At 41.4% G+C, this 12973-nt stretch overlaps 1 protein-coding gene across 4 annotated transcripts; it reads right to left on the reverse strand.

The window, feature by feature from the left end:
• Positions 1–2798: 2798 nt before the first annotated feature.
• On the reverse strand, positions 2799–9545 carry SVBP (small vasohibin binding protein). Of its 4 annotated transcripts, none has more exons than XM_037002336.2 (3): positions 9470–9545; positions 8598–8763; positions 2799–3241 (listed from the first exon to the last, which is right to left on the reverse strand). In XM_037002336.2, the coding sequence occupies exons 2-3, from the start codon at positions 8709–8711 to the stop codon at positions 3155–3157; spliced, it is 201 nt and encodes a 66-aa protein (XP_036858231.2). In that variant the 5' UTR covers positions 8712–8763; positions 9470–9545; the 3' UTR covers positions 2799–3154. The 4 variants fall into 4 exon arrangements, with proteins under 4 accessions (XP_036858231.2, XP_036858229.2, XP_036858230.2 ...); XM_037002334.2 differs by having other exon boundaries at positions 8598–8768; positions 9470–9544; XM_037002335.2 differs by having other exon boundaries at positions 8598–8743; positions 9470–9537.
• Between the last annotated feature and the right edge of the window lie 3428 nt (positions 9546–12973).

The raw sequence follows: 12973 nt of genomic DNA on the forward strand, positions 1-12973 counted from the left end.
AGCTCTGTGGTCTTGAGCAAAAGGCTTAATCCCTCTAAACCCATGTCCTTATCTGTAAAATGGAGTTACTTCCTCTCAGGGTTGCTTTGTGTATTAAACACAGTGACACATAAAATAACTGCAATAGTGAATGGGATGTAAAAGGTGTTAAATAAATGTTAGTCTGCTCCTCTCCCCTCTAACCTTCCTTCCCATTATATATTGTTCCATTAAAAATAATAGTATTAATAGTAGTTAACATTATCTAATTCTTCCCATGTGCCTCCAACTATCCCTTGCAGTTTACTATTTCACTTAATGCCCATACAACCCAATGAGGTAGGTGACCATGGGCTTAAGGTCAGCAGTTCTCAAAAGTACAAAAAGTTCACTGAGATTGTGTCAGATTTCAAGTTGCAACTAACCTTTAAGAAACTACCACATGCTGAATTTTGGTGTAGTATCAAAGAAGAACACCTATGATGATCTAAGAAAGCTATTAACATGACCCCTTCTTTTTCAACTGCTTATCAGAGTCCAAATTTTCTTCATATGCTTCATAAACAACATGAGAATGTAGAATGCAGCAGCAGATATGAGGATCCAGCTATTCCTTTAAGCTGGATGTTAGATTTGCAAAAAATGTAAAAACAATACCACTCTGCTCACTAAATGATTTTTAATTTGGGGAAATATGTATTTTTTCTCACAGAAAACTTATGTTTAAAAATACTTATTCACTTAAAAATAATACAAATATATTACAAGGTAACATAAATAACAAAAGACACAAGCTCTTTGGTGTCCTCAGTTTTTAGAGCACAAAGGAATCCTGAGACCATAATGTTTGAAACTCACTGATTTAGGGAGATTAAAATTTGCCCAAAGTTCACCCAGTAAGTGGTATGCCCAAGAGTCAAATTAAGGCATCCTGACTTCTAGTCAGTTTTTTCGTTATTAATTTTTTGATGCAGAGCTTCAAAAACATCTGTTACCTCTGAGAAACTGGGAGTGAATTACGTCAGGATTAGGGAATTCCAGGCAGGTCAGCAGAAACTCTGTTTTTCTAGTTTTCATTAATTATGCTTGTAAGAGCCTTAGCATTCAATGCTAACCCAATTATGAATACAAACACCTCTGGACCCCTTACCATAGTATTTCTGAGTTAGAAGATGAAAGTCTTTTTCTTTAAAATGTGAACAAAAAGATGTCCCATTCCTGTTTTGAACTTTTTTTTTTGAAACCACAACCCACAGTGAGAAGTAACTTTTACCTCAAATGCCAACTATGCATTCCTAAGTGGATTTAAATTGGAAATGAAAGCTTCATGAAACAATATCCTTAACACATGTGATGGTTTTTAATCTGTTCTATTTCATTAAGAAGAAAAGCTGGCCATAATTTATTAGTTTTGCAGCTACCTGCAGTTTGCAAAACTGTTAATACTAGAGCACTTCTCTAGAACAGAATATATCCAGGGCTCAAACATGTTAATACAAGTAGTTCCCAACTAAGGAGCAGAATCTTTCCAACCAGTGTTCGTGTATTACTTGGTTATTTCAAATTGGAAACATTTCCCATGAAACAAGGTGGTAAGGGAAAGGAAGCAACATTTACTGAACATTTATTACATACATTATCTTACTTATTTCTCAACAAATGATCCTCAGAGGAAGAAAATATTCCATTACATGGATGGGAAAAATGTGACTCAGGTTAATAATTTATCCAATGTCATAGAATTGATACTCGACCATAGGTTATTTGACTCCAAAAACTGTGCTCTTTCTAGCATACTACACAACTTCCTTAGGTTTATGATGACAGTTTATCCCCAAACCCCTCCTTCTAAAAAACAAAACCAAGAAACACCTATTCAACTCAAATTCAGGAGGACGCTTTAGAAACGAATTATCATTTATAGGGGTAATCTATGCAGAGATTATCCTTTATTATAATTTGGGCTCTCAAAAACACACTCTGCGGTGGTAGCAAGATTCTTACATCCCATTAATGCCCAGTTGACTCCTAAAACAAACCACAGCAATGGAAATAGAATTCTCAGTGACTTCAGAGGCAGCTGGGAGACAAAGGGGAGATGGAGATCCCTTGAGACGTTCCCTGCACTGGTACGGAAAATCCAGGCAGTTCCAGTGTGGACAGTAAAGGAGGTGGCAGCGTCTGGCTCTTTTGTGCGGAGTGCTCTGCCTCATGCATATTCCGCTTCCTGCCACTCTGCTTCCCCTTATTCCCAATAAGTATCTGGAAAGTAAACATCCTGGAAGAACAATCTCTCCTTTTGCTCTGCATTTAAATAACTCTACGGCTAAAGATGAACCACCATTCTTGATACAAATGTCTGCAGCAGAAATTGTATTTCTACACCTACAGATGGCAGGTGGGTCGGGAGGTTCTTGAGGAACCAGTCTGCATATTCCCATCAGAAACCCGTGTCTAGGCCTAATAAAGTAGCCCCCAAAATGAAAACCTGCACACCCCTCTCCCTGTCGGTGCAAGCTTGCTGCAAGCTGTCCACAGCCACAGGGTGAGAGGAACCCTAGCTTCAAGCGCCTGACCCTGAGTAGTGGCCCCTCTGGGAGTAAAGGGCCACATAGCTACACCTGTGTGGCTTAGGAGCTGTAGGGTCCGCAAGCTTTAGGTCAGGAAGGAGGAAAACTGGAAGCAGACATGTTCTTTCTTCTCCACCTCCCCCGAATGAAAAGAGGTTCCTATGCTCACCTCAACTTTTCTTCCCTAGTACATTCTTTCTGGCTTCTCTTTCTCTGGTGAGGCACCCCCAAACAGAGTGTGAGCAAAGGAACATTTTATTTAGTATTTTATTTGTGTTTTTGGAGATTTACAGTTTCACCAGAAACAGTGACATTTTCTCAAACAATAGAAAAAGGTTAAAAAAATCTACTGTCTTAAAACAAGTTTTGATCTATCATTTTAAAACAGAATAAAACAAGTCTCTTCAGCAAGCACTGGGCCAATTCAGATTGGAGGAACCAATGAAGCCAAAGTACGTACAAGAAGTTCAGATTTATCCAGTTTTAGGAATAATGCAGATGTTCCTCTGGTCTAGTTCTGTAAGGCTCCAAATGAGCCATCTCAGCTTAAACCTGGTAACAAGCTCACAAAGCCCCGGGTCCCATCTAGTTTGCACCCGGGTGGCTCACTCTCCGGGAGGCTGCATCTGCTTACAAAACTCATCAAACTGCTGCTGCTCCAGCTCGGTCATGACTCTGTTGAGGGCATAGATCTGAATGAAAGAAAAAATTATGTTAGCAGTGGAGGCAGCTGCTCAACATACCTGCAGACACAATAGCCTGTGTCATTTGGAATGACTTCACCAGTACTGCAGGGATAGTGATAAGGGAACAGGAGGGGGTAGATATTAATTCCATTTGGGGAATGAGAAACGGAAAGGAAAGAATCAGTGAGGCAGGTGGCTTATCTGGCCTTTAAAGGATTGGTGGGATTTGAATAGGCAGAGACTGGGGAAGGGACATGGTAGGTGAGTGCAAGGGGACGAATATTATGATTCAATAAATATAATGGGGAAGTACAGAATTAGTTCTGGAAACTTCAATTATGCTAATATGAATGATGTTATAGAGTTGGGTTTGGGGAACTAGAGAAGGCAAAAAACGTATGCTGGGTAAAAAATAGTAAATGCTATGCCAAGGAATCTGGGCTTTATCTGGCCGATGCTGCAGAGCCAACGAAGGTAAGTGGGCAGGGCGGCAACTCGATTATACCTGTGCTGTTGGAAAGATAACTGGAGACCATGTGAGGGGTGGAGTATGGGGAACAGAAATGACAGGCCACTTTGGAGGCATCTAGTACATTAGTCCAGGGAAGAGGTGGAAGGAATCTAGGCAGGTAGTGGGGGTGGAAAGAAAACCACACAAGACATTCTGAGGTGAAAGGCAGGGTGTCTACCTTATTCCTCAGCTTCTTTATCCTTGCAGTATCAGTCTGTCCACTAAAGAACAGAAACAGCATGAAACTTCCTAATTTGTAGAAGAAAAAAATGAAGGGGTGTATTTGTATGTATTGGATATAACTTGACTAATTAAAAAGAAAACAAGAAAAGGCAGGAAGAAACTGAGAAGTGAGACAAACAGAAAATACACACTAAGAGCAGAAGTTAATGAAAAGGCAACCAGATGTGCAGTGGAGAGGCTCACCAAACTGCAAGACGGTTCTTTGAAAATGCTAAAGAAAATCTTGCAAACCTGACATGCCTGATCTAGATAAAACGGGAGTGGACACAAACACTGTTAGAATTAAGAAGAAAATATTAAGACTGCTATAAAGGAGATTTAAACAAAAGATTATCAACTTTGTGTCAGTAAGTTTGAAATTTAAATGAAAGAAACTCCTTGAAAGAATAAAATGATCAAAACCGAGTAGAATTAAGTAGAAAGCTTGATGCCTTCTTCCAATTTTTTTATTGTGGCAAGATCCTATAATCTTTAAGGGAAATGGAACTCCTCACATTGATGAAAATAGTTACATGCATCAACACAAATGAATCTTAAGAAGCGTAATACTGATGGCTAAGATGGTTAAGTTGGCTGGTATATATATTTTATCACAACAAAAACAAATAAATCTGAATGGTTAAAAAAAAAGTTGGTGAGTGAAGAGAGCCAGTCACAGAGTAGGTAACATATAAAGTTCAGAAACATGCAAAACTAGACAATATATTGTTATGCTACAAAATATTATTTAGGGGTATACACGGAAATAGTTCATTCAGCACAGAAGGGAGCGATTAGCACAAAATTAAGGAGTAAGGGCACTGCCAGTGGGCAGGGGCAGGAACATGGCTGGAGTAGGGCCTGAGGAGCTTCTAAGTTACCACTCATGTTCTAGTTTTTTAGCTGGGTGGTAGGTACAAGGGTGCTGGTTTTATTCATCTTCTTTAAGCCACACACACACACACACACATATACATATATGTTAAATCTCTGTTTCACCCATTCATGCCTTACTGAGCATTTGCAATCTGCACATTTCTTTGCTAGGGATTGAGGAGGATTTTCAGTAGCTTCTTGGAAACCTCTGCATCAAGGAGGCAGGCTGGTAGAAGAAGGGTCTCAAAATGGTCTGGGGGACTAAGCCAAGGAATGAAATACTTTCAGAAAGGAGAGGGTCACCAGCAGTGTCAAAAGCTATCTCCCCTTGTACTGTTCACCATGTAAGAACTTATTCACTATGTAAGAATTCGTTCACCATGTAAGAACTTGTTCGTTATGCTTCAGAAGATTAGAGACTGATGAGAATTAGGCTTGAGATGGATTAATGATTGTGCACTGAGCATTGACCCCCCTATACAGAATTTTATTGTTGTTAACAACCATTTGATCAATAAATATGAGATGCCCTCTCAAAAAAAAAATAAACACAAAATGTATCACAGATTTAAATTTAAAACCTAAAGCTATAGATTATTTTTATTAAGGTATCACTGATATACACTTTTTTTTCCCATGGGAAACACCTATCAATTATTTTGTTATTCTTTCTTAATGTTATGATAAAAACACAACATGAAATCTACCCTTTTAAAGTTTAAGTGTGAAAAACATTATTATTAATGTACTGACACAATGTTGTACAGCAAATCTCTAGACCTTATTCATCTTGCTCACTGAACCTTCATGTCTGTTGATTAATAACTCCCCTTTCCTCCCTAGCCTCTGGTAATCGGCATTAAAGCATTTGACTTTGTTAAAAAAAAAAAAAAAAAGCTATCTCAACTGCCAAATACGCCTTCTGTTCCCATTCACTCTCATGTCTTCTTCCCACTGAACTTTCTGGAATGTGACATCTTTGTAGAATTGAATGGAACTGTGTCACTTCCTCCCTGCAACGGGTCTAAGATGTCACATTCCTATTTTAGGAGATTACATTCCAGGCAACACAGATGAAGAAACAGCAAGGTGGCTGTAGGTGAAGGTCAGATCTGTTTTAGATTGCTGTCCTGTCCCTCAATCCCTCATCCACTAGGGATTCTGGTCAGATCTCTTGACTTTGAAATAAGGAGAAATCCTTCTACCTCATAAAGGCAGGTATTTGATATCTCCTTACCTTACCCCAGGAAGGATTTACAAAGGTTGAAATGGGAGTAAGCAATAGGCCTGCTGTGAGGACAGAAGGTCGTGCACGTGTAGCTGGCTGGTGCCTGGCACATCTGAAGAGCTCAACAAGTGGCAGCTGCTGCTAGAGAGCAAATCCAGTATACATTCCAGAAGTCACCATAAGCACCATCAGCCATTCGATTTTGAGTCCACATGACAAAAGCAAGCCGACTGCTTGGAAGCACAAGGATTCTGGAAAACAACTGTGGCTGTTTACTGAGTGCTTCCTCTGTGCCAGGCAGTGTGATAAGTGCTTCCATATAACATTTCTGTCCTGATAACAAGCTTGTGAGGTAGCTATTACCATCTCATTTTACCAAGGAGGAATGAGAATGGGGGTTCAGAGAGGTTACATGTCTTGGCCAAGGTCACGTGGGAAGAACTGGGATGTGAAGTCAGACACAGGAATCTTACTGGTGGAACCTCACTAGAAGGACATCAATAAGGACATGAACAAAGTCCTCAACAACATCTCTCCCTACAGTGTGCACAAAGGACAGTTTCCTGTTTCTTCTAGCAGCCCTGAAACTATTCATCAATGTGCAATTGCAGTAAAATCATCTGGCGCCTTAGATCTAGGTAGGGATGGGGTGGTGATGGAAAGGGGAAGACAATTTGTTAGAATCCAGGTCCACAGCTCTCACGTGGTCTATCTTTATCCAGAGGTAAATTTCAGTTTATGGATTAACTTCAAGCACACTACTAAATATATTTATTACATTTCCTGTCTGCTTCCCTGCTGAGTGCAAGCTCCACAAATGCAAGGACTCTTCTCTGCCTTGTCCAGGCTGCATCTCAAGTTCCTACAACAGTGCCTGGCACATAGCAGCAGCTAAATATTTGTTTAATGAATGGATCAGATTAACAAAAATATAGTCTGCCACTATCGAGCTTTGGAAAAGAAGTGAGAATGAGAACTCTCTTACACTGCTAATGAGGGTGCAAACTTATACAGTCTCTTTGAAAGCAATTTGGCCATGGCCAATAAAATTGAAATGTACCCAGTAATTCTACTTCTACTTCTAGTTATATACACCCTACAGAAATTCTAGCATAGGTGTCAAAGGAGACATCTAAAGTTCTTCACTACAGCAATGATTGTAGTAGCACAAAACTATAAGTAATTTAAATGTCCATCACTGGAGGAATGGATAAATAAGTGGATTCATAAAACAGACTACTATAAGCTAGTATGAGAATGAGGATAAACTAGATTCTTGTGTTAACATGAGTAGTTCTAAAACACATAATGTAAGCAAAATGAAAATAAGACATAGAACTGTATTAATGTAAAATTTTTAAGCAAAAGAACATTGCATGCTTTCCAAGGATACCTATTAATACACTTGAGTATCAAAGTATAAAAAATAACTGTTGCCCATAGGGAGGGCAAAAAAGGTATAAAACAGGGAATGGACAAAGGAGACTTCATATTGATATGTAATTTATATTTATCTTATTTAAAGAAAACTCCAGGCAACTACGACAAAATGTTAACCACTACCAATCTGGGGTGCTGAGTACCCAGGTGTTTGTTAAAACAGTCTATTTATCTGTATTTTTAAATTTCTCAAAAAAAAGTAAATGAACAAAACAAATAGAGGGAAAAGAGTACAGCAAGCTTTTTCCTGATACTAAATAGTAAAATAAAATACAGCTGATTGAACAGCACAGGTTTGAACTATGCAGGTCCACTTACGTACAGATATTTTTCAATAAATGTATTAGAAATTTTTGGGGGATTTATGACAATTTGGATAAATTTTTTTTTCTATCTTACTTTATTATAAGAAGGCAGTATGTAATATATATACAAAGTATGTGTTAATCAACTGTTACCAGGAAGGCTTATGGTCAACAGTAAGCTATTAGCAGCTAAGTTCTGGGAAGGTCAAAAGTTATACAGATGTTCGAGTGGGGTAGGGAAGGGGTCATACCCCTACGGCCCCCACATTGTTCAAGGGCACTCATAGCTGGATGTAGTTCAACACAGGCCATGTAAACAGTTTCAGCTTTTAATTCTCAGGCTGATTGTTGACTGAATGAAGGGATACAGTGGCGGGCGCAGAGCTTGGGCCTCTACTTCCTGGTTATAAGCACCTCCTCTCCAGGCCAAATTCAGAACATGTGCTGGGGGTGTCTGACGCTTGCTCTCCCTCACCCTGACCCCACCCCTACATGTCTCTTCACCTTCTCCTCTTCCTACCCAAAGGCCCCTATCACAAAAGCTCTGGGCTAGGAGTCATCTAGAGACCTGGTACGCCAGGGCCTTGCCATGAGACGCTAACTTGCCATGAGACTGCGTTGCCACCACCCCGTTTGTGACCTCAGAGAGCTCGTTTCTACACCTGGCTGCACACCTGTGCTGCCTGGCAGCAGAGCGCTCCCTATCCCAGTTCTCTACTATTTCTGTTCCAGCATCATCTCCAGCAGACTACACGTATACATGCCCCTCCTTGATCTCACCTCTGCTCTTTGTCTCTGCTTCAGCTCCTGCTGGGCTGATTTCTGCTTGGCCTTCTCAACTCTGCTGACAGGTTCTTTAACTTTGGATTTTTCTTTCCGAGCAGGTGGATCCATGACTCGGCTTCTGAATACTTCTTAGCTCTGACCTGGATGGCACAGAAAGAGGCTGATCTTAAAAAAACAAAAAGGGGGTGGGGGTGGGGGCAGAGAAAGAAAGGAAAGTTAGGAAAGAAAGAAAAAGAACTGCCAGTCATTGGCCTAACGAATCCCAGCCCAGCGCTTTCCTTTGACAGGTTAGGCAGAGTGGCCCAGGGGACAGGGCACTGAATTTGGAGGGGTAAGGGCTGAGTCCCACCGCCACGACTTCGCGGGGCGCCCCTAGGAAAACCTGCCTCCAACTCTGAGCCTTAGTTTTCTCTGTCTGCACAATGGAACAACAGTCCATTCCCCGGCCTCCTGCCAGGAGCTGCCGTGTGGGCCCAAACGAGAAGGGTGTGAAAGCCTTTCACACACGGGGCGTGCTGTACCCAGCGTGGGGCTGTCACACTGTGAGCCCGCCGGGGCGCAGGGGCACCAGCCAGCCGCGCTCTCGAGGCGCGGAAGCGGAGAGGCCAGGGCGTCGCACGGCCCCCGTCTGCCGGCCAGGGCTTTCCCACCGCGGCCGGGCCCGACAGTTGCGCCTCAGCGCTGCCCGCCCGGCACGCCGCCCTCGGCCGCCCCACCCGGCCCGCAGCGGCACGCTCCGGGTGCAAAATGGCGGCGGGGGGCAGGCGGTGCTCGGGAGCTAGTGACTTCCCTCCGCGGCCGTGGGACTGTGGGGCCCCACCGCGCGCGGACCAGGCCCCACGCGGGGCACCCCGGCCTCTCCCTACCTCCCGGCCTGGAGTTGCGGGCCCTCCGAGCCTCCGATGGGCGGGGCGGGGCCAGGAGCGGGGGCGGGGAAGGGGGCGGGGCGCTCCGAGGCCTCGCCCCCAGGGTGGGCCGCGTGTGCGCAGAGAGCTTGGTTGGGGGCGTGGGTCCCTGCATCGGCCATGGCCTGGGCCAGGGGTGATTCTGACCTGCTGAAGCTTCTCCCGGGGATCTTTACTGGGATTGCTGCTGGGCTTGGAGGGGTGAGATCTGAAAACTAAACTAGAACTGGAACTTGCTGAGCCTCGGTTTCTTAATTCGGAAAGTGGGGGTGCTGATTGCTGCCTTGTTGATTTACCAGCATATTAGGAAGATAAGTGAGATTCTGTTTGCCACAATGCTTTGAAAAAGGAAATCGTGATAAGTATAAATAGACATACAAATATAGAGAAACGTTCAATTCACTGATAACTGGTAAGTTTATAATTATTTTTATAATCACATTTCAAAACTAATTTTCAATTTAAAATAGCCGGCTATCATTTTTTTTCATTTTTTTCTTTTAAAATCAACTTTATTTTGGTATAATTCACATGTAATCAAATACAACTCTTTTACATGTATGGTTCAACGAGTGCGGTAACTGGCTACCATTGTAACCACCACCACAGACAGTGTACAGAACATTCCCATGACTCCCAGAATTTCCCTGTAGCCCTTCTCTGTAGCCCTTTTATTTTCAGCTCTCCCCCCTGAGGTCCAGGCACCCACTGATCTGCTTTGTCCCTATAGGTTTACCCGTTCTAAAATTTCTTAGAAATGGAATCATATCATTTTTCATCTATTAGATTAGCAAGGATTGAAGAAAATGGTAGATAACTGCTTTGACAACAGAAATCCTGTTCAGTCTAATAACAATAAAGATAACAAAACAGTAACAATAGCTATCTCTCTCTGGGCTATGTTCCAGGCCTGTTCTTACAGCTTCACAGTAGTTAGCTCGTTTTTCCTCATAATAAGTGTATATAATATTATTAAACCCCATTTTACAGGGACTCGTCCAAAGATTACACAGCTAGTAAGTGCCCCAGCAAGTATTTCAGCCAGATTTCAGGAATAGGGCAATGACCTATCCGAAGGAATATGTGCTGGGTCCATTACTTTTGTTCCTTTAAGGGCTTGGCAAGAACTGAAACAAACGGTGAATACTAAGGAAACAGTGAGGAGATAGCCTGGAAGGACACTCACATGCTTTCAGGCAAAGAGTAAATTGTCACAACTTTTTTGGAAGCAAGTTTAGCACTACATACCAAAAGCTTTAAAAATGAGCACAACCCCACAAAAAGACAAATACCACATGATCCCATTTATATGAAGTAATAGACTATCTAAAGTAGTCAAACTCTTAGAAAGTAGACTGGCGATTGCGAGGAACTAGGGGAGGAAGGAAAAAGGAGGTTGTTCAATGAACATGTAGTTTCAGTTTTGCAAGAGAAAAGTCCTAGAGATCTACTGAACAACAATGTGCACATAGTTAATGCCACTGTAATTAACTACGTTTGAAAACTAGGTGGTTAATTTTATTTATGTGGTTGGTTTTTTTTTTACTGCAATAAAAAGAAATGAGCCCAATCTTTGATTCAGCAACTCCGCTTCTAAGTTGTTCTAACTAAATAATCAGAGAGAGCACTATTTCTAAGAGTAAAAGACTGGAACCAAAATATTTGTAATACAGTTGGTTAAATAATTGATAGTATGGCTATAATGGCTATAATTCTATGCAGCCATTAAAAGTACACAGATGAATATTTATTGACATACTAAAATGTTTTTAGTATATTAAATGAAGTTGCAAAGAGGCATGTACAACATAATCACAATATTTGTTTTATTCTTTCAAAAAAGATTATTATATACACATGGAAGAGACTAGATGAAAACACACCAAAATGTAAATCCAAATTAAGAGTAGAGATTCTTTTTACCTTCTGTGTACTTTTCTGTATTTTCCAAAATTTCTAAAATGAAAACATTTACACTTCAGCAACATTTCCCTCTGAAAGCAGAAAGTATAGTAAATGCCTTTAAACTCGTATAGAAATGTTGACTGGATTATTATTAATAAAAGTAACCAAGCCAGAGTCTATTTTAGAAATCTTGACATAATAGTAGTATTTTTACATCTGTGTCACATTCGACCATTTATAAACTTCATAAAAGCTCTGGGTTAGATAACAGCTGGAGACAGGGCAGGGACCTTTGGAAGACTTTAGAAATCCACAGGCAGAGTGGCCATGAAGGAGCGGAAGGCCAAAGTGGGAGATTAGAAAAATAGTGGGGCCACTGATAAGTGAAGGTTTGATGAGCTGGCTTGGGAAAGGATGAGGAAAAGGGTAAGTTAGAGGTTTATGTGTTTGAGGAAGAAAGAGAGAGAGTTAGTTTATATTTACAGGGGCAAGAGGCAAGAAGAGTCATACCCCAGAAGGACACTGGTGTGGAGATACTGGTTTGGGGGTTCCTCATCGGGGAGGTGAGGGCTGGAGCCAGGAGGGAGTGAAAGCCCCCTGCATGGTCTTCTTCCACGAGTTTATGATCACTCTTTATTTCTCTCTCTCAGAACTGTCAATGGACTCTTAGCCAGTTTGCAAAATTCCCCGGTTAGTTGAGTCAGAGTTTATATAACTATAGATATTTTTACAGTTGTGGCATATACTGTACTGGGATCACATTCACTTTATTGAACAACTCCTTTTTCTCCTGGAGTCAAAAATTGCCTGTTTTTTTCATTCACTTCATTATCTATGCATTGATGGTTAATTCTTCTGAAAGCTCTCCATCAGGACTATAAAACAACTCAGTCTAGTCACATGGTCTGGCGATCTTTCAGGGACCTTTTTCCTTGCAGACATCCCACCCTACTCTTGCTCCAGCTGTTGTCCTAGGACTTCCCCTAACCATGTTCTGGGAACTCCTGTGCAAAACTCCCTGTCTCCTGTATCTTCCTTTTTGTGGCTTATTCTCTCATTTTGAAGGAGCACATTCTCCAGTAACTTTCCTGAGGGGGTCATGGGAGGTAAATTTTTTGAAACCTTGCTTGTCTAAAAATGCCTTTATTTTACTCTCACACTTGACAGTTGGGTGGGGCACAGATTTCCAGACTGGAAGTCATTTTCCCTCAGAATTTTACAGGCAATGATCAGTTGTTGTCTAGCTTCTCACGTGACTGGACTCTTGAGGAGTCTGACTTACTCTGAATTCTGTTACTTCCTATGTAAATTTTGTTTCCTTATTTGTTTCAGGAAGTTTTTAGGATATATAGTTTCCTTCATTCTTGGCGTTCTGAACCTTCATGGTGGTATGTCCTGGTAAGTCTTTTCATTCATTGTGCTTGGCACTCAGGGGTCCCTTTCAGTCAGGAAACATAGTCTTCAATTCTGGGAAACCTCTCTGTGATAGATTTCCCTCTTTATAAAATCCATTCTCTCCCATTTTCCCTCTCCTGGTTTTGGTTATTCTACTTCACAAGA

This window comes from Manis javanica, chromosome 4, assembly GCF_040802235.1.
Source record: "Manis javanica isolate MJ-LG chromosome 4, MJ_LKY, whole genome shotgun sequence".
Classification (NCBI taxonomy): Eukaryota; Metazoa; Chordata; class Mammalia; order Pholidota; family Manidae; genus Manis; species Manis javanica.

Bases quoted from the DNA above. Each gene is read 5' to 3' on its own strand.
- SVBP (XM_037002336.2), bottom strand. From the start codon at position 8,711: ATGGATCCACCTGCTCGGAAAGAAAAATCCAAAGTTAAAGAACCTGTC. The intron at 3,242-8,597 runs GTGAGATCAAGG...TCTTTCATTCAG, and splicing joins AGCAGAGACAAAGAGCAGAG to ATCTATGCCCTCAACAGAGT.